Source organism: Macaca thibetana, chromosome 14, assembly GCF_024542745.1.
Source record: "Macaca thibetana thibetana isolate TM-01 chromosome 14, ASM2454274v1, whole genome shotgun sequence".
NCBI lineage: Eukaryota > Metazoa > Chordata > Mammalia > Primates > Cercopithecidae > Macaca > Macaca thibetana.
The window spans coordinates 19,637,809-19,657,556 of record NC_065591.1 but is presented as its reverse complement, the minus strand read 5'-3'; the positions used below and the strand labels follow the sequence as shown (position 1 = coordinate 19,657,556).

The 19,748-nt window shown below is 55.6% G+C and overlaps 2 protein-coding genes across 5 annotated transcripts in view; both read left to right on the top strand.

Annotated features, from left to right (window-relative positions):
• Positions 1-3,543, top strand: part of CRY2 (cryptochrome circadian regulator 2) — a 38,345-nt gene extending 34,802 nt beyond the window's left edge. The window contains exon 12 of the mRNA XM_050757579.1: positions 890-3,543. The gene's annotated coding sequence lies outside the window, so the exon portion shown is untranslated. The remainder of the gene's footprint in view (positions 1-889) is intronic.
• MAPK8IP1 (mitogen-activated protein kinase 8 interacting protein 1) overlaps positions 1-19,748 on the top strand; it is a 631,105-nt gene that overhangs the window by 604,342 nt on the left and 7,015 nt on the right. The window contains exons 1-2 of one of the 4 annotated variants that reach the window (XM_050757550.1): positions 5,809-6,247; positions 18,412-18,517. The exons of 2 other annotated variants lie outside the window; for them this stretch is intronic. In XM_050757550.1, coding sequence (XP_050613507.1) covers positions 6,147-6,247; positions 18,412-18,517 — 207 coding nt within the window. In that variant the 5' untranslated portion in view covers positions 5,809-6,146. Of the gene's footprint in view, positions 1-5,808; positions 6,248-16,817; positions 17,284-18,411; positions 18,518-19,748 lie in introns of those variants that run through there. One more of the 4 variants, XM_050757551.1, reaches the window with a different exon arrangement.

The following is a 19,748-nucleotide window of genomic DNA, read 5'->3' as shown; positions in this document are numbered from 1 at the left end:
CAAATACAGTCACCTTCTGGGGTACTGGGAGTTAGGACTTCAATATAAAAATTTTGTGGGGGGCAGAATTCAGCCGTAGCACAAGTGTATAGTACCTGACCCACGGCAGGCTTAGCAAGCCTACTTATTACCTACCTCACCCACATTTAAACTGCACAAACTTTTAATGGGACGCTGTGTGTCTCTGTAGACTCTCAGACACACTAAACCTATTTAAACAGATAATTTAAACCCAGCATTGTGACAGGCACACCCTGTCCTTCCTTTGTTATCAGGGATGAAGCTGTTTCTTCTCTTTGCCCCAGATTCCGGATGTCATAAATCTTTAAAATGAGTCATCCTTGTGTCTCCTCTCTCCCTCCTGCCCCCACAATCTTCCAGCACTGTGCCAGGGTGCTTTCATCTATATGTGGAAATGTGCTCACCTGCTGATTCTAAACTCAGTCATTGCCTTACTCTTCAAAATTACTGGTCCCAGCGGGCTTCTCTTCCAGCCATTTTTTCCTGATTCTCCATCTCTGGCAGCAGCTGCTGTGCCTTGATTCAGAAGCTGCCCTTGTCATATCTGAGCAAGTATCCCCCAAGGCTTCACGTGACTCTCACATAGCCTTCTCCTCCTCCTCCTCCTCTGCTGCCCGCAGCCCTGGGTGGAGGGCCTGCAGTGGGGAGCTTGTCCTGCATCAGCACTTCGGAGGGGCAGTATTCTCTCATCCCAGTGGCATCCCAGCAACAACCTGTGCCCAGGTACCATGGCCCTTTCAGCTCACTCTTTCAGCTCTTCCCAGTTCCCACTCTGAGTGTCCCCAGAGAAGCAGCCAGAGGAGCTTGTGTCCCTGGGCAACTGAGCAGCCTCCTGAATGCTCCTTTTGCACTTGTTTTTCTCTTCCAGCTGCAGAGCCCTTGCTCCGTGAGCAAAGCCTGGGTGCCCAAGCAGCCACCGCGGCAGCAGAGTACAACCTGCAGAGAAGCTGATCACCGGGCAGAGAGAGAGCGAGCATGTGTGTGTGTGTATGCGCGTGTGCAGAGGAGGGAGTGGTGTGCCTGTTTGCGTGTGCATGCATCTGTTGACACTCATGATTCTGAATGTTGCCTGGGCTAGGAGAGTACCTGTAGCACACCAGTGCTGTTTCCCGGCCTCCAGACACAAGACTCGAGGTTATGGCAGTGACTTTCAGCCGAGACCTGTCCCTGCAAGCCAGCTGCCTTGTCTGAACAGAACCTAGTGGTAGGACCCTAGCAGGGATTCTGGCATCTGCCTCCCTAGACCTCCTTCCCTCCCTCCTCACGTCAGACTGTGGAGCAGGAGGGCAGCAGTTCTGGCTGTTGTCCAAAGCATGGGATTCTGGAGGCAGCCAGAGCCCTGCTGAGTTCCTGCTTTCTGACCTGGAGGCTGAGCAGGCCAGAGTGGATGGATGCTGTCCAGACGTAGCCACCTGGCCTCTCTTTCTTATTTTAAAATTCTCTGCTACTGGGCTTAGTCCCAGGCCCTTCCTTGGGCATCTGGGACTGAGCATATGAGGCCATAGACAGATCTAAAAAGTTTCCACCACCCTACAGAAGTACATGCAGATACCTGACTGGTGTGGGATATGCCTGGTACTGTAATAGGAGCCTAAGACAGCACACCTACCTTTTCAGGATTTAGAACCTAAGTTAGAATCCCAGCTGTCACGGTTCCTTTCCCAGAAGCTGAGAGCCAGCCTCAGAGCTTACCCAGGAGCTGTGGAGGGGCCAGGGTCAAACTCAGTCACTCTACCAGGAGGAGCCCAGGTTCCAGTGGCATAAGGTCCCCTGGTTTCTCTGGCCACACTCCAAGGCACCACCACAGCGCTGCCAGTGAGGACAGCTGACACCCAGCCAGGGAAACCATTCTAGTCTTTGTTCTGTTGGCTTCCAGGGCCTACCCTGGACTTGTCAGCATCCAGACTGCCGTGTCAGCTCTCCCAGTAGCTGAGCTCCAAGGACTCAGGTGGAGGGACTCAGGGATGGGGACTGCCAGGGGCAGTTGGCAAAAGTCCGAGCAGAGATTACACCCAGCACACCATCCCTTCCAGGAGCAGTAGGTGGGAGGTTTGACCCAGAGAAGCCAACCCTCGCATTCCAGGAGTGGCCTGTGCCTCCCACCTCTTCCTTCCCACTGCCAAAGGCCTGCGTTGAGAAAGATGTCATGGAAAGGACAATAGTGGCCAACGAGAGCAAGTCTTCCTTCCACCCTGTGGCCTGCACTTGAGCCACGAAGAGTGTGTGTGTGTATGTGGTATGTGTGTGTGTGTGTGTGTGGCTATGAGGCTGATTCCTGTTTGGATTTTTGTCCTCACATGTATCATTAAGCTGGCCTTTGGGCCATTTCCTTTCTACCTCCCCTGTGACCTTTCCTAGCCTCAGATCTGTTAATTCTTTTGGCCCCAGCCCGATCCCTCACTGTCCTCTGTCCTTGGACCAGAACCCTGGGGCCAGACCCATCTCCTGTAGCTGTCCACCACACTGACAGGCTTCTTCCTGAGATATCCTCAGGTTCTCTCAGCCAGAGAGCTGCCTTTAGAGTCCAACTGTTGTATGTATGTCACCCTCACTAGAAATGTCCCATCATAGGCCGGGCGCGGTGGCTCAAGCCTGTAATCCCAGCACTTTGGGAGGCCGAGACGGGTGGATCACAAGGTCAGGAGATCGAGACCATCCTGGCTAACCCGGTGAAACCCCGTCTCTACTAAAAAATACAAAAAATTAGCCGGGCGAGGTGGCGGGCGCCTGTAGTCCCAGCTACTCGGGAGGCTGAGGCAGGAGAATGGTGTAAACCCGGGAGGCGGAGCTTGCAGTGAGCTGAGATCGGGCCACTGCACTCCAGCCTGGGCGACAGATCGAGACTCTGTCTCAGAAAAAAAAAAAAAAAAAAAAAAAGAAATGTCCCATCATCATTGGAGGGGAGCAGGGCACAGGGGATGGTGTGCATTCAGAGCGTTGGGTTGGGGGCTTCCCTGTTCCCTCAGCCCCAGCCGAGAGGAAAGAGTATCAGGGGCCATTGCCAGAAAGAGAGTAAAGCAAACCTGGAAGGACAAATCTGAGACCGTGGGAAGGCCAAAGGCTGAGGCCCAGATTCAGTATTCACTAGCAGTGCCTTCAGGTAGCAGGATGATTTCTTTTCCTGCCTGTCTGATGCTGGCTGTCTCCTAAGGTACAGGTTGGCAGAACCACCTCCCCCTACTTCTCCGCCATCCCTGGCAGGCCAGCCCGTTCCCAGATCAACCTGTCAGTGCACTCCTGGAGGCAGTGCACTCCTGGAGCCAGGAGGGAGGGGCAGGGTGGAGAGGGTATGTCCAGTAGCCTGGAGCTCCACAGGGGCTTCATGCCTCCCTTCTCCCAGCTCAGGTGGCCCTGAGGGCTCCCTCAGAACAATGCCCCAAATCCTGACCTAAGGGTCAGCATGGGGAAGAGATGGTTGCGGGCAAAATGCACTTTATAGAGATTTTCTATTGCTGGGAAAGTGTGTTTCTCCCATAGTTTGTTTGTGAATATTCACTTGTTTTATAAATGTTTGACCTGTCTGAGTAAGGTTGTGCTGTCGTCAATCTTGTGGGAGGTCTGGAAACCAGGGTTTTGGTAAGGCTGAGCCTGAATGAAGCTATCAGTCACCCCATCTTGGTTCTGTGGGAGTCAGGAGCCTCCTATTCCTCCTTAGGAAGGGAAGCAGCCAGAGCAGACTGGGGCAGCTTGGTCAAGAGTTGGTCCAGAGCTTGGTCAAGAGTTGGGGGTCAACTGGCCAGAATAGTACAGAGCACTCTGGACCCAGAGTGAGGGTCCTGAGTGCCATCCTGCAGTGCCACCCAGCCTCGCAGCCCACTTAAACACCCCCAGGCTGGGGGTCAGTCAGTGCAGGGCCTTCTCCAGGCCCTCAATCCATCCTTTAATTCAGTGCAGCCACTTAAGCTGCAGCCCAGGGGTGAGCTGTGAGTAGGGGATGCAGACTCTCTGGCTGTGACTAGGTGGTTGAGATCTGCCCACAGCCAAGCCTAGAGTGCCTGGATGCTGGCTTTGTCTCCTGCCCCCCGGCCAGAGAATGGCACCTTTCTGTGCAGTGTGCTCTGCTTCCATGCTAGGGGATGCTAGCCTTGGACTGAAGGCTTTATTAGCTCACACCCCAACTTTGTGGGAAGAGGTCCAGGCAAAGGCCAAGAATATCACAGTCTGGCCTGCACAGAGTGAGAAAGGAGGAAAGGGGAGGAACCTGCCTTGGGGACTTGTCTCATTCTCTCTGCTCTGAAGCTCCTGCTGGCCTCCTTCCTACCAAGACCTGGGCCTACCTTTCCCTCTTGCCCTTCTCCTGGCTTCTCTCTAATAATGGCTTTGGGTTGACCTTTGGATCTAAGGTATCTTTGTCTTGAGCAAAAAGTTCTGGAAGAGGGAGTTGTCCTTTACATACACCCCTGACCTGCTGAGAATGTTCCATAGCTGAGGCAAGTCCGCATTCTAAGGAATGATTAGTAGCCATGATGGCAGGACTACTTTCCTGAGAGGAAAAGCCAGGTGCCATGGCAGCAGATGGTTACCGTGAAGGCCCAGTGAAAGGGGCCTGAGCCGAAAGCTGAGAAAGTAGTGGCCACCCCTCTGGGCCCCAGGGGTAGGGAAAAGAGAAGCAGCCATGACCTTTGGCTCTAGGTCCTGGAATATTCTCAAGGCTGGAGGTTGGGGGTTGCCTTCTGCAGGGCAGGTGCCTCCAACTCCTTACTAGGTGCTGCACTGAAGGAAAGGGGCCAGCATGACTGGTCGGTGGTCCAGATTTGCAAATAGGACTCCACGAGTTGTGGCACAGTTTGCACGTTTTCTGCCCCGTCCTGCCCTGGGGACAGGGTCTCCAGCGTTCTCTTGAGGGACCAGAGAAGCCAATGAGGTTTGGCCAGAGGCTCTATGATCCACCAAAGCTAGGGCCCTAGCCTTGGCAGTCCATACTCTGTGAAATAACTCAATCGGGAAACACAGGGCCTTGAAGGCTGGAAAGTCCAGGCTTAACACCCTCTTAGGGGAAAGACAATGAGGAAGAAACCATGGCCAAAGACTAGCAGGGATGGAGGTGCCAGAGGGAACAGAAACAACCAAAATGACCCCAAGAAGTCAACAGTGGGAGCAGAGGGAAAGGCCCCAAGTCTTAGAATGTGTGTGTGTGGGTGCAGAAGAGGGGTGCTTTGCAGGAAATGAAGTTGAGGCGCTAAGAAGAATGCTGGGAAGGTCCTGGCGAGAGACTGAGAAGCCCGGATGGCTCAATTCACCACGAGTAGCTGCTTGGGGCTGAAGAGAGGTTTGGGTCAATCTTTAGAGAGGACAGCCTCTAGGGAGAGTCTTTGGGAGGGTCCCCTCAAGGTAAAGGGACAGGACCGGGGTGAGGCCTGGATCCCAGCGCAGGAGGTGGAGTGTTTCCGGGTCTCAGTGGCAACACATTTGTGTTACGTTACATTCTCACAACAACCATGAGAGGGACCGTTATTGTTCCATTTCGCAGATGAGAAGACCAAACCTTAGTGCTCTGAAGTCACTAATGCAAGGCCCCACTGTCCAGTCACTTGTGGAGCCAGTGAATTCACACCACCTGACTCCAAACCTGTACGCTATAAGAGCCCACTGACATCCTCTCCTTTCTCTGCCTTCCTCCACGACCCTCCTTTTCCGTCTGCCTTCTTGGTCTCTGCTGCGGGGAGCCAACCTGGATCTTGGGGTCCAGTGTCCTGCCATTAGTCATCTGATACCCAGGCACTAAGCCCACCCGGAGGGATAAGGCCCACACCGGCCACGGGGTGGAGGAGAGTCGGTGTCGGATTTAGGGCGGGGCTGAGCCAAGCCCAGGGCCGCAGGGGCCGTGGCTTCAGCACCGCGGAGAGCGCCATCTCCGGGGGCGGGGCTGGAGGGTGGGGGCGGGGCCGGGGCGGGGCGCGCGAGACCCCGGCCGGGGCCCGGGGGCGCGCGCGGGGCGCTCTCGCCAGTCCCGCGAGCTGTGCGCGGTGCGGTGCCGCGCCCTGCCAGACACAGGTGCGCCCGCCGCGCCCGCCTAGCCCGAGCCCTGCGGCGGAGGCTGCCCCCTCGCCGCGCCTCCGCCTCCTTCGCAGCCGCCGCCTCCTCCGCGCCGCGCTCCGCCCGGATGGCCAGGGCTGTGCCCGAGAATGGCGGAGCGAGAAAGCGGCGGCCTGGGCGGGGGGGCCGCGTCCCCGCCCGCCGCCTCCCCGTTCCTGGGGCTGCACATCGCGTCACCTCCCAATTTCAGGTGAGAGTCCCCAGCCGCCGCGCGCCTCGCCCTTCAGCGGGGACTGATTCGCCTGGGCTGCCCTGCCCGCCCCCCACCCCAGAACCTCGGGAACCCGGGAACGAGAGGGCAGAGTGGGAATGGGGTCTCTTCCCGGGACAGAGCCCCACCCCGCCCCCCAAGAAGCCCCGCCAGCTTCAAGTCCGGACTGGTAGCCGCTGCATGTTCATGAGGCTATTCCCTCCGCCATTCCTTGTCCTAGGCTGGGAGGTCTGCGCTGGAATTGGAGGAGGGGGCTCGGAGGCCGCCTTCTCCCCGACCTCCGGGCTGCGGCAGGGTCTGGGGTCGGGGCGATCCCGGAGCGGGCAGGCAAGCTGCATCTTAGCCTGTGCCCAGTTCGAAGGTTTCCGAATAGAGCTGGGAACAGCCTGCAGGGGCGGAGGTCGCAGTTTCCTGGGGCAACGACGTTGTTGGTGCTGGGAGGAGGATGTCTTGGGCCCCTCCCCGAGCCCTGCCTGCCCAGATGGGCCTACCTGCCAGGCCTGGCCGCCAGGCCCCTCTAGATTGGGCAGCACCGACCTGGGCAGGTGTGTCTCTCAGGGCAGGCGCTGAAGGCTCAGCCTCAACCTGGGGAATCCTAGGCCTGGCTGTGGGAAGGGAAGTCGGCTCGGGAGTAGCCAGGGCCAGCGAGGGTGTGGAGGGAGATCCCTGCTGGGGTAAATACCCAGAACCCTGACCTGAGCTCCCATTCCACCACCCCTACCCCCCAATTTTGTGTTAGGCCCGTTGCATTTCAGAGAAGTGAAGGGTGAGTGTTGTGTGGAGGAGGAACAGATGTACCTCCCCCATAATTCTGACCCCTAGTTGGTGGGGAGGAAGAGGCCGAAGTCACTGCTCCGGGCCTAGAGAGGGAGGCTTAGACATACCTCATTGTTTCCCCATCTCAAGAACTGGCGCCTTCGCCTCTCCTGGGGCACCACCCAGCCAGGCTCCAGCTGGGCTATTGGCGCCAGCCCCTCCTGGGAGCAAGGGGTCACTGGCTCCCAGGTCCTCAGGTGGGCAGAGACCCCTGGGGATCTCTAATGGCATCATCAAACCCAGAAACCTTCCCCGAGGCCGTGAGCTGAGCCGGGAGGATCAGAGGGAGCCAGATGGAGGAGGCCGGGCCTGAAGGCTCCAGGGCTGCAGCTCTCTGATAATGCCTTAGACTCACAGGCTGAGGTCTGAGACTCCACCTGGCATGGCACATGAGGCCTCCATGCAAATACTGCCTCCTCACCTGGAGGCCTCTACAGTGGAAGCACATGGGGCTTAGAGGGACCTGGGTTCAAATCCTAGCTCCACTACTTTCTAACTGCATTACTCAGGCAGGTTTTTGTCCTCTCTGGGTGCCATCTGTTAAGTGGGCTCATTAATATTGATTCTTGCCTGGAAAAGAGAAAAAGCACATCAGGTCAGTGTTCAACAAGTGTGTCAGCCCCCACACTCGCAGACAACACTACGGCTCGCTGCTGTCCAGAGCATCTTCCCAAGGCCCCTCCCTTAACCCTCATAACTGCCCCAAGAGAGGGTAACGGTCTGCCCATTTTATAGATGAGGTGATTGAGATTAACAAAGGCAGGGTGGCTCATCTGGGGACTCCAAAATAGTCAGAGGCTAAGGCCACACCGGGACCCAGGTCTGTGCGTGTTCAATCCTCTCTACCTCCCGGCCCTGCCTCTGGCCCAGCGGGTAGCTTTTCCTCCTCAACCTGCTTCCCCAGGTGTCATGGATGCTTTAGTGAGAGGAGCTGAGGAAGCAGACACCAGCCAGTGAATGTGTGGCCAGCTCTGTGGCACATGGGACGAGGGTGGCAGTAGGCCACGAGGTTGAAGCGTGGGCCAGCCCTCTGGGACATGGTGGCCTGGCTGCGGAGACAAGGCCAGCGCGTGGGAATAATAAACGTCAGTGTCTCAGGCCCTGCTGGCCTGCCCCACTGCTCCTGAAGCCCCCGCTGCCCTTTCTCCTGGCCCGCCTCTCACTGTGCTTGTCTGGGCTCCACTTAACCCTGGGTGGGTGGGTAGTGCTTTCTTGTGGCTCTTTGGTGGAGTCATGGATCCAGCTGGCCTGGGTTTGGATCCTGGCTGGCCCTTCTTAGCTGTGTGCCCTGACACTGGGCATTTAAGCCCTCTGAGCCTCTGAGATGCCAGCACTGGCCCCTGCTCAGGATGATCCTAAGAATCAGATGAGATAACATGTGTTGAGTGTTTTAAGGGCTGAGGAGAGCCGCCTGTAGGCAGGGCTGTGTGTGTGTACACGCACGCAGGTGCCTTGACCCCCGGTGCCACTGTCAGCTCCCAGAAGACACAGGGGTTCTGTACCCAAACTTTGGTATCCCTGTTGCTCAGCACAGGATAGTTACTCAATAACAGTGGTAAGCGCTGACATTTGGAAGGCACTCAGTTCACCCAGGCACCATTCTAAGAGCTTCCTATGTGCAAGACTATTTACTCCTTGCAATAACTGTATCAACAGAGCGTTGTTATTATCCACACTTGCATGAAGAAACTGAGGCAGAGGGAGGTTAGGTAAGTGGCAGAGCTTGTAAGTGGTAGGCAGTCTGATGTCAGAGCCACCTCAAAAAGAAAGAGCCCTGGAGTACTGGAGGAGCGTGTGTGGAGGGGTGAGCATGTGGGCCTGACCTGAAAGAGTGGGAGCATTCGTTTGTTGGTGTTGGCTGAAATAAATACGTGTTGATTTTTGTTCTGATTATAGAAATGCGCCAGCTGGTTATAGTGGTTGGTCACCTTTGGGTGTGGTATGGGGCGAGGGATTTTTGCTTCGTATTTTACATCCTTTTTTTTTTTTTTTTTTTTTTGGGATGGAGTCTCGCTCTGTCGCCCAGGCTGGAGTGCAGTGGCATGATCTTGGCTCACTGCAACCTCTGTATTCCGAGTTCAAGCGATTCTCCTGCCTTAGCCTCCCAAGTAGCTGGGATTACAGGTGCCCGCCACCACACTCGGCTAATTTTTGTATTTTTAGTAGAGATGGAGTTTCACCATGTTGGCCAGGCTGGTCTCAAACTCCTGACCTCAGGTTATCCACCTGCCTCAGCCTCCCAAAGTGCTGGGATTACAGGCATGAGCCACCGCGCCCAGTGTCATACTTTTACAGGTTGAGTATGCCTTATCTGACATGCTTTGGACCAGAAACATTTCAGATTTCTAATTTCTTTTGGATTTTGGAATATTTGCATATGCATAATGAAATAGCTTGGGGGTGGGAACCCAAGTCTAAACATGAAATTGTTTTTTTCTTATATATCTTACACATATAGCCTAAAGGTAATTTTATATAATAGTTTAAATAATTTTGTGCATGAAACAAAGTTTGGATTGCACCTGTCACGTGGAGTCAGGTGTGAATTTACCGCCTGTGCTGTTGTGTTGGTCGCGAGCATTTAGGATTTTAGAGCATTTCAGATTTCAGGCTTTTGGATTAGGGCTGTTCACCTGTATTTGACTTCTTATTTTATCATGAGCATAGGTTACTTCTGTGTCTTACAAAATAATAAAAGAAAATTCAAAATTGAAGTGATACATGTTCATTATAAAGAAAAGTCTAGAAAAGAGAATTTAGAAATTTACACAGTGGAGACACTGGCACTGGGTAGGTGGGACAAAGAGGAGGGACAGAGGGACAGAGGGACAGTCCACATGGGAGGAACAGTGGAGACAAAGGGGGTTCCATGGGCAGGAATGGAGCGAGCGGCCTGTCTGTGGTGTGTAGACGGGGAATCTTGGATCAGAGAGAGACCTTAGAGACCAGGTCATCCAACCAGCTCCCTCCCCTTATGAAGAAACAAGACAGAGCGAGTGCTCCCCCAAGAGCACACAGCAAATTAGTGGTGAAGCTGGGACAGAGCGGGGCCATGGCTGCCTGGATGGTTTCCGTCTGCCCCACCACCCTGCCTCAGGGATGAGAGATGAGGCCACCGAGAGGCTTCTTCCTTCATCACTCAACAAACGTTTGCACTTTGCCTAGGTCACCAGGGAAACACCAGACGTGGGCCTGGTCATCATGCTGGTGGTGGTGTAGAAGGACGACAGACAAATGGACAGACGGCTTTACAGATGGGCTGGTGGGTGTGATGATGGCTCAGGTCAAGGGACCCAGGCTCAGCGGGTCAGGACAGGCCCCCCAGAGGCAGGGACATTTCAGCTTAGGCCTGGTAGACGCATAAATATCACCCAAGGGTGTCACTGGAGTGAAGGGCTGAGACCAGAGCCGTGGGCAGGGTGCCTGGTGCGCAGTCTGGCGGGAGGGTGGAGAGCAGGATGTGCAGGAACTTGTAGGCCATGTGAGGACGCTGACCTCTTCACTGACAGAGGAGCCGGCAGGGGGTTAGGCAGGGAATGACAGGGTCGGACGGATCCTCTAGGACAGGGGCGTCCAATCTTTTGGCTTCCCTGGGCCACATTGGAAGAAGAAGAATTGTCTTGGGCCACATGTAAAATACACTAACACTAACGATATCTGATGAGCTAAGAAACAAAAACAACAAATCACAAAAACATCTCATAATGTATCAAGAAAGTTTACGAATTTGTGTTGGGCCGCATTCAGAGCCATCCCGGGGCTCGTGCACCCATGGGCCAGGGGTTAGACAAGCTTGCTCTAGGAGGATCACCTGGCTGCTGGGTAGAGTGTGGCCGGGGGCCTAGCCATCCTGCTGGTAAAAAGGAGGGACAGGTTCAGGGTGTGAGGAAGAGTTAGGGGGCAGATTAGCCCACTTGGTGAGGAATAGGGAGTGGAGAGGCAGGAGTCTAGGATGAGGCTGGGGCTCCTTGGTGGGTGGGGTGTCCAGTGGGAGACCAGAGGGGTGGTGGGCAGCGTGCAAAAATCATGTGGGGACCTGCTGAATTTGAGACTGGGGATCATTGGAGGACCCAATTGGAGGTTCATACAGTCAGTTGGTTTTGGGTCTGGAGCTCAGGGGAGAGGATAGGGCTGGGGCCAAAGACCCTGGGAGTCTGAGTGTGGAGGGATGGCCACTGAAGCCTCAAAGAGGACATCACTTTCCAGGGAGACTGAGCAGAGGGCAGGAAGATGGCCGACCAGTGGCCTATTCAGCCAACCATGTTTTGCTGGAGATGAGGAGGTGCTGCCGGAGCTGCCTCATGCCTAGGACTGCCCTGGCCTGGCCCTGATGGACCTTGGATGTGGGGGCAGAGAATGTTGACTTGCCTCACACAGCCTGGCAGTGGCCAGGGCAGAATTTCAACCCCAGGTCGCTGATGGCAGAGCTTCAAAGTCCGTCTCTGGATTGCTGGAAATGAGCCACAACCCACTTCTAACCCGGGGCCCCCATGGTTCCCACAAATTGGGTCACAGCCACCATCTACACGTAGTTCTTAACCATTCTACGATGCCATCTTTGTTCCCTGGCCCCACTCTTGTATTCATTCCAAAATAGCAGGCACATCTCTGAGTGCCTTGCCTTGTTCCACCACTGGAGATGCCAGTGGAGAGCTTGTGGCTCCTGCTGTCATGGTGCTTGCAGTGCCTCTTTAATAGGCACTGATTTAGCACCTAGGGTATGCAGGGTCTTGGGCTTTGTGCATAGATAGGAGCGAAGGTAGGGAGTCAGTGCCCAGGTGAGTATGATGGCCCCGCCCTCAGGAAACTCACAGCTCTGGGGAGGGCAGGCAGCCCAGCAGCAGACAGGGAGCCCACGCTAGGCTGGCATGGCCCAGGATGAAAGTCTGTGAAGGAGAGCAAAGGAGAAAACAGCGCCCCAGATTCTACCCCATCTCACAACTCAGTGTCCATGTGAGTGTTTCTTCCTGTGTGCGATTCATCCTGGGGAGACCACTGGACCATATATTCTGTCTTTTTGCTCATTCTATTGTTGCCGTTTTGCACCTTAATACGCAGACTTTATAATGTTCATTCCAAAAGACTGCATCACATTCCGTCCACTGATGGTGACGGTGGAACCAGCCCCCGGTGCTGGCGACGCAGGTGTTTTCAGTTGTTTGCTATGATGAGGAAGGAACATCCTGTGTGTCCCGGTTCTTCTCCAAACAATGTGGGATTGTTTCCTCGAAGCCGTTTCCCAAAAGTCGAATCACTGGATCCCAGAGTTCTTGCAACATATCGTCACGAAGATGTGTAAACAGATCAAACACGTTATACCCCAAGTGGGGCTGTCCCTCGGGGCTCATTTCTTTGGTTGGATTCAGTTTTCGTTGGAGATGACCGCCGTCCCCGTATGGAGGTGGTCAGGAAGGGAGTTCCCACCCAAAGAACAAACCCAGCCCAACCCCATGTTCACCCAGAGCCAGGTGGTGCGGGTAGAGACAGGGCCTGAGAGGGATGCTGGACCTGGCTCATCCCCACCCCACCATTTCAGCCAGTGCCATCTTCCCGGAGGACCTGACGTCCTAGTCCAGACTCCGGTGTAGGTGGGAACACAGGAAGTTGATTTGAAAAGTGGACTGACAGAGATTTCCAAGGCAAAAATCCAGAGAGCCCCGGGACACCTGTGGTTAATTCATTCAGCATTTGTTAAGTACCTATTAGGCACCACACATGTTGATCGAAACAGATATGATCCCACCCATATGGATTAACTGACTCCAAGGGGAGGCCACCACGGGCCACATAACCCAAAGGTAAAATTACAGTGATTCGGAACCACAGCCAGGAGGGACTCCGAGAGCCCATAGCAGGGCAGTTTGGCTTGGTCCCAGAGGTCAGAGAAGGCTTGCAGAGGAGACCAAGCTACTGCTTTGGGAGCTGTGTTACTGGGGGAAGAGATAAAGGCGGGAGGTGGGAGGATTGAGGGGAAATGATGCTGGTTGGAGGGAAAGGAGGCTTTACAGAGCCTTCAGGCCACAGATGAGAATTTGGGGCCCTTCCCCTAAGGACCTGAAGAAGCTATTAAAGGGCTCTGAGCTGGGGAAGAGGGACCAGACCAGATTTGTATTTCAGGGTCAGCTTTGCTGTCATTGCCTGGTGGAGAGTGGCTGGTAGAGGAACCAGAGGGAAATGGGGAACCCACATAGGGTTGAGCAGCCAGTCAACAGGTGTCTTGATAACTCATTGGGAGCCAGCTTCGTTCTCAGCACTTAGAGGGCTGCAGAGAGGCAGGCTGGACCCCTGGACCACACGGGCCCTCTGTCACAAGAGAGGCCTGTGGGGCATTGTGGCCAGGACCCAAGGTCAATCAGTTGGCATCCTTACCTCACCACAGCGCAGCCAGGAATGCAAAGGCCAAAGAATGGCATCCAAACAGCCAATGCCTGGCTCAGATTCGGCCTTGCTCAGCTAAAGCCTCAGCACTTTACCACTTAACCCTTACTTTACATACACTTCTAACTCAGCCTACTACTGAGCTGAAATAGTCCATCAGAAAGGGCAGGACTGCGGTCGGTAGAAATGCGACCCAGCAAGGCAGGGGAAAAAGGCCGGAAACCAACATCAGAACACAAAAGGCATGTTTGTTCAGGGCCATTTAGGAAAGCACAGCTCAGGGTGGGGTGGGAGCAGGGGCTGGCATGGCCAGAACTGTGAGGAGCCGGCAGGGCCAAAAGCAAGGACTGAGGCAGCAGGGTAGGAGGAATCAGGTGAATGCAGGAACAGGGGCCTCACGTAGAAAGGTCAGGGTGGTCTCCAGAGACCAAACTCATGGCTCAGAGCCACCAAACGTTAATATGGATGACGTCTGAAGGATCACAGCACCCAGGATAGACAAGCAGGTCTGAAGGGTGGGCAGGGGCTGCTTCTACAGGAGGCTGCTGAAACTTCCAGACCCAGAGGTGAGGGAGGCCGGCCTGTGGAGGGCTGTAGGATTCAGTTTGGAGGCCTGCTGGTGCTAAGGCTGCCATGAGCAGGGTGGATCAAGCAGGACAGGAGGAAACCGTCCTCTTTTCCCCTTCCTTCTCCCCTCCATCCTTTCCTCCCTCCTCCTTTCCCTCCTTCCTTCCCCACATTGACCTTCCATGAGCCTTCAGGGACCAAGCATCTGTTTAGCCTTCTCTCCATAAAGGAACCCCCCAGGGTTTTGGCTGGGAGGCCAGAATATCTGGTGCCTGGAAAAGAGGAAAGGGCAGAGTCTTGGATGGGGGGTGACTTGCAGAGGGGACTCTTTGACCAATCCGTCCCCCTGGATCCTGGGTAGTGACCTCCTACTCACACAAACTCCATTCTGCTAACCCTCACCAGCCCTCTGAGGTGGGTGGGCAGGGATTGGTGGCTTCATCCTGTATGTGGGAAACTGAGGCATAAGGCACCTTATGTCTAAGCCTTAGTGTTCCTCATCTGTAAAATGGGAAAAATGGAACGAACCGTCTCCCAAGGTTGTTGCAATGAGGATTAAGAGAGATGCATGGCATAAATGTTGGGGCCGGGATGGGGCAGCTTCAACGTGAAAGAGTCAGGATTTATTTCAGGCCTCCCGCTTCCAAGCCTGATACGGTGATCATTCTTCCATCCTGCCTTACTTATGAGAGGCACCCAAAAAGTTAGACAAATCATCCCCCTTAACCCACCCCAGTAGGGCCAGGGATCAGCCATGGGTTCTCTGACCCCCAGCCCAGTATTCTTTCCAGCATTGCCCAGTTAAAGCCCACTGCCCTCAGCTGTACCAGAAGATGCTGCTGTCCTTGCCTCACCCAGACCTATTGTCCAAGGAAGTGGGAATATCAGGTGATGTTGAAGGTGTGGAAATGAACTGAGAAGCCTCTAACCCAGGTCTAAGCCAGACCCCGCAGGCCCTGCTCCAGCCTGCAGTTCGAGAGGAGCAGGTGGAGGCGGAGGCTGTCCTTTGACAGACATCTAGCAGGCTCATGCTGAGCACCCAGTGTGTGCAGGATGAACTCGCCAGCTCTGCCCTCCAGGAGCAAGGGGAGGAAGGGGTCTTGATCACCTGCTGGGTACAGTATAGGGTCATCAGTCAGGGTGCTGTGTACAGGCTCCATCCACCTTTGGAGCAACCAGGGTTGGGGAAGTGGGTGTTTCTGAGGGAGGGCTGGCCCTGTCTGCTGCATACACTACTATACATCCAGGCAGATGGTGACATCAGCCGCATGCAAGGGCTGGGAGGGCTTCCTGGAGGAATGGGCTTAACTGAGCACTCTTCCAGCAAGCATGCTTTGAGAGTCTGCCATGTGCTCCATCTGAGCACTGGTTTTGACACAGGGCCCACGTGGACTACGTGTGGAGCCGGAGGCCTTGTCTGCAGGCACAGGAGCCTGCTGCTAGCGGAGAGCCTTGAGGGTTCCAAGTGGGGCGGGAGGGATGATGGCATTTCTGGCAGTTTTGTCTGATTGTCTGATAGTGGCAGGTGAAGTGGGATGGTGCAGGCATGGGGAGACTGAGGCAGACAGGCCAGTGGGGACATCTGGGAGGGCAGAGGCTGGACTAGGGCTTGGCAATGAGGAAGAGGAACCACGTGTGAGGAGACACAGATATGTGCAGGGGGGCCGGGCGCCTTGGCTCATGCCTGCAATCCCAGCACTTTAGGAAGCTGAGGCAGGCAGATCACCTAAGGTCAGGAGTTCAAGACCAGCCTGGCCAACATGGTGAAACCCCATCTCTACTAAAAATATAAAAATTAGCTGAGCGTGGTGGTGCACACCTGTAATATCAGCTACTCAGGAGGCTGAGGCAGGAGAATCACTTGAACCCAGGTGGCAGAGGTTGTGGTGAGCCAAGATCATGCCATTGCTCTCCAGCCTGGGTGACAGAGTGAAACTCTGTCTCAAAAAAAAAAAAAAAAAAAAAAAAAGTGCAGAGGTCACTGACAGAGCAGGGGCATTTGAGGGCACCTCTGGGTCAGCAGTCCTGCAGCTCTCCCATGCCATCTGAGTCCCAGGGCCTCCCCTTTGCACCACTGGCCTTCTCGGTGACCATCTGGGCAGCCAGTGTGAATTGAACACTTACTTGGTGTCGGCCACTGGGTTACTGTCCCTGAGCTAGAGATGCCACCCTGTCCTGGACGGATGCAGGAGGGCTGCTCTGGCTTCTGGGCCAGGCCCTCCTCCCCAGTTCCACCCCAGCTGGCCGGCCACACCCTCCCCATGGCCTGGGGAACCACCACCCTTGGGCTGCAAGTCAGAAGTGACCCTACAGGGCACCTTGTCCATCCAGCCCCCATGCCCCACCCCTCTGTGCAGTGCCCTCCAGGGGCCTCCAGGTTCTGTTTATGTCACTCCAAAGGGACAGGAAGCTTGTTACCACCCAGCAGCCCTTCCAGCTCTGCTCTAAGGGCCCAAACACTGGCCCGCCCTTAGCTGTGGCTCTGGCGCCTCCTGCATCCATAGGCCCTGCCTTCCTGGGTCCTGAAGGCTTTGAGCCCTGGCTGCAGGAGGAGGCAGCCCAGATCAAATCCAGTCTGGATGCATCCTGGGCCCACAGAAGCCTCCCAGATGAGGTCGGAGGGCTGAGCCTATGGCAGTGCGAACGGAGTGTTCATTCTTGAGGTGTTTGGGAAGCGCCCCCTCATCTCCCACCTGGCACCCTGACTGGGGCACTGGCCCTTTAAAGCCAATCAAGGGCTGGCTTTTGGGGGGAAACATCCTAGATTTCTGCTATCTACTTACAAGCCTGGGCCAGGGAGGGGGGCCACCTCAGTCCCCGACAGGGGCATTGGAAGGGCAGGTGGAGCCAGTGGCATTGATTGAAGTAACCTGATCCCGTGAGGGAGGCGGCCACAGCGACAGCAGCGCAACGGCCAGCTGGGAGGAAGCTGCCTGCAGCTGAGGGCTGCGTTGGGAAGAGCTGGGGCTGGGACCCGGGTCGGCAGCTGCAGCCTCCTCTCCTGGCCTATCTATTTTTAATGAGCTCCCCAGGCTTCTGCAGCGGGCAGGACGCAGAAAGACAGGCCCAGGCGGTGGAGGCCAGAGGCCCCCAGCCCTGCCCTGAGCCCTGGCCCCCGCACCCTTCCGGGCATGAGAGGGCAGCCCTGGGGCCCCGCAGCCCCCCTGCCGGGCAGGGCTCTCCATGCAGCTGGTGCTGAAGATGGATTCGAGCCCAGACAATGACAGCTGGTTGGAGGATCAATGGGAGCGCTGGTAGGGGCTACCGGGGCTGGCAGGGGTGGAGACCAAGCTGGGGTGAGCTCCATCGAGCTCAGGGTCTCTATTTGGTCTGATTGAGGCGAGCGGCAGGGAGTCTAGGCCTCCTAGGTTCTCCTGGGGGCTAAGCCACCATCTCTCCTGGGTGACCTTGGACTCGTGGGTTTCCCTTGCTCTGTGCCTCAATTTCTTGGACTTATCTGGGAAAAGCCTCATACATTCTTCCCAACTTCCCAAATGTTCTACCCTCCAGCAAGCCAGGCAGAGTGCCCAGGACTAGAGGTGAGCAAGAGACAGGCTGCCTTGCAGTGGCTGGCCCAGCTCTGCATTCTGAGGTGGGGACTCAGGGCTGGCCTAGGGAGAGGGGGGTTCTGGTGAAGCTGGTTAGTGTTGTAGTGCCCCGGTGCTCTGAGCTGTCTCCTGAGCTTATAACACCTCTGATTCCACCTGGGGCTTTTCCTGACCCCATGTGTGCAGCCTCCGGTTCAGGGTCCTTACGATGGAAAAGGAGAAGATTTTGTGGTTGAAGAGATGAGACCACCAAGTGCACAGCATGAGGCTATAGTCCTTTCTGGAATAGGCTGAAACTACCCACACCAGATTTTCCTTCGCTTGTTCCCTGGGCTCAAGGGGCATGAGTCTTCCTGAGCTAGGGCGTGGGGCCCTCCTTTGAGGCTGCTGCCAGCACCTCGGGTCTTGCTACTGCAGAGATTGCACTGGGAGCTCTCCTACTCCAGGCTTGCTGCTCTTCTCAACTCCATGGATTCTCCATGGTGAACTGGCCTTGGCACCTGCCTTGACCCTGGGAGGAGGCTCTGACCAGTTAGGCCTTCTAAGCACTGCCTGCTGGTTGGCAACAGAATGACAACTCCCAGGGAGGAGCTGGAGTAACCCAGAGCCGCCTCTTCCGCTGCCACCCTAGGAGGATTGCCTTTTGGCCCAAGCCCCATGCTCTTTCCCTGCCTGCTGACTACCCCCTGCATTGACACAGATGGACCCCAAATCCTGTCCTCTGGGGGCTGTGTTCGGCCTTCAAGAGGCTGCCCCCTGAAAGAGGTAACAGGGAGATGTGAGCGGGCATAGCAGTGCCCCTGAGTTGTAACTTTGGCTTCCTGTCCCCACCAGGCTCACCCACGACATCAGCCTGGAGGAGTTTGAGGATGAGGACCTCTCGGAGATCACTGATGAGTGTGGCATCAGCTTGCAGTGCAGAGACACCCTGTCCTTACGGGTAAGGGTGAGCTCCCAGGAGCTCCTGAGTGGGGTGGCAGGAAGACTAGGGACGGGGTAAGGGCATCCCCATATCGATAAAGGGGTTTCAGGTCTGTGCTGGCACCCTCATGAAATGAAATGATGTGCAAGAAACATAGGTATACTGCTTGGCATGTCTTGGGTGTACAATCAGAATTTTATTTATTATTATTATTATTATTACCGCTGTCGGGGACTAAGGCAGGAAGTAGCTCCTTCAGCTGCCCACAAGATGAGAGAGGTAGGAAGTCTTGAGACCTAGGGCATTAACAATTAGGACCAGACTTAAGGGAGACTCAGGGCTACCCTAAATCCTTTTGGGAGCAGCCCTGGAAAGGGCCTGAGGCAGACAGGGTGGAGTCTGGTAGAATCTGCAGTGCTTTGAGGCAGGAAGAAACAGCCAAGGCACTCCTGGAATAACTCCTGTGGCTGCTGGCTGCTATACACCAGACAGATGGTACTGCATGGCCTCCCAGACCGTCTCTGGCCCCTAGTCCTAAAGGCCCCCACTGAGGAGTTTGCCCAGCCTTGCTGCTGGTTTGGGCCCTTGGCTTTGTCCTAGGGAAGATGACTGTCTCCTGTCCCTAAAGATCTGAATGCTGCCAGGAGGTCCCCAGCACCTGGGGAGCTGCGGTCAGATGGGGATCCCAACTATGTCTTTTCAGAACAGGAAGAAGGGGCTGGCTAGCCAGGAAATGGAGGACAGAGCACAGGGGTTGGTTTTAGAGCCCAGAGCTCCTCTGAGCCCCCAAGAGGGCAGGTAGCCAGATATGGTGTCAGGAGAGTGGTTACCATAGGAGCATGCATTATGCCTTGGGGAGGGGGTGCCTGTCTCTGTGTTGACCTCCTGCTACCCCCAGAGACTCAGTAAGCTCTGCCAGGCAAGAGGAAACCAAGGGGTGTGGATAACCCCCTAGTCCCCAGTACCGCAACCTTCCACTCTCCGGCCAGGCCAGGAAGAGGCAGAGGCCTCTAGATTTGGGGAATGGTCTCAGGGCCCTGACGTAGCTTCTCAAAGGTCAGGCACCTGTTCTGGACTCTCACCCTGCCCTCTCCCCCAGCTGCACTAGCAGAGCCTTGGAGAGGGTTGCCCCCCAGCTAGGCAGGGCCCCCAGGCACTACTGGCCAGAGGTGTGCCCCTGAGGGGCCTCAGACAAGCTCCAGCGGGCTTCACACACGTTCCAGTGAGTACTCAGCTCTCTTGGAGGTTG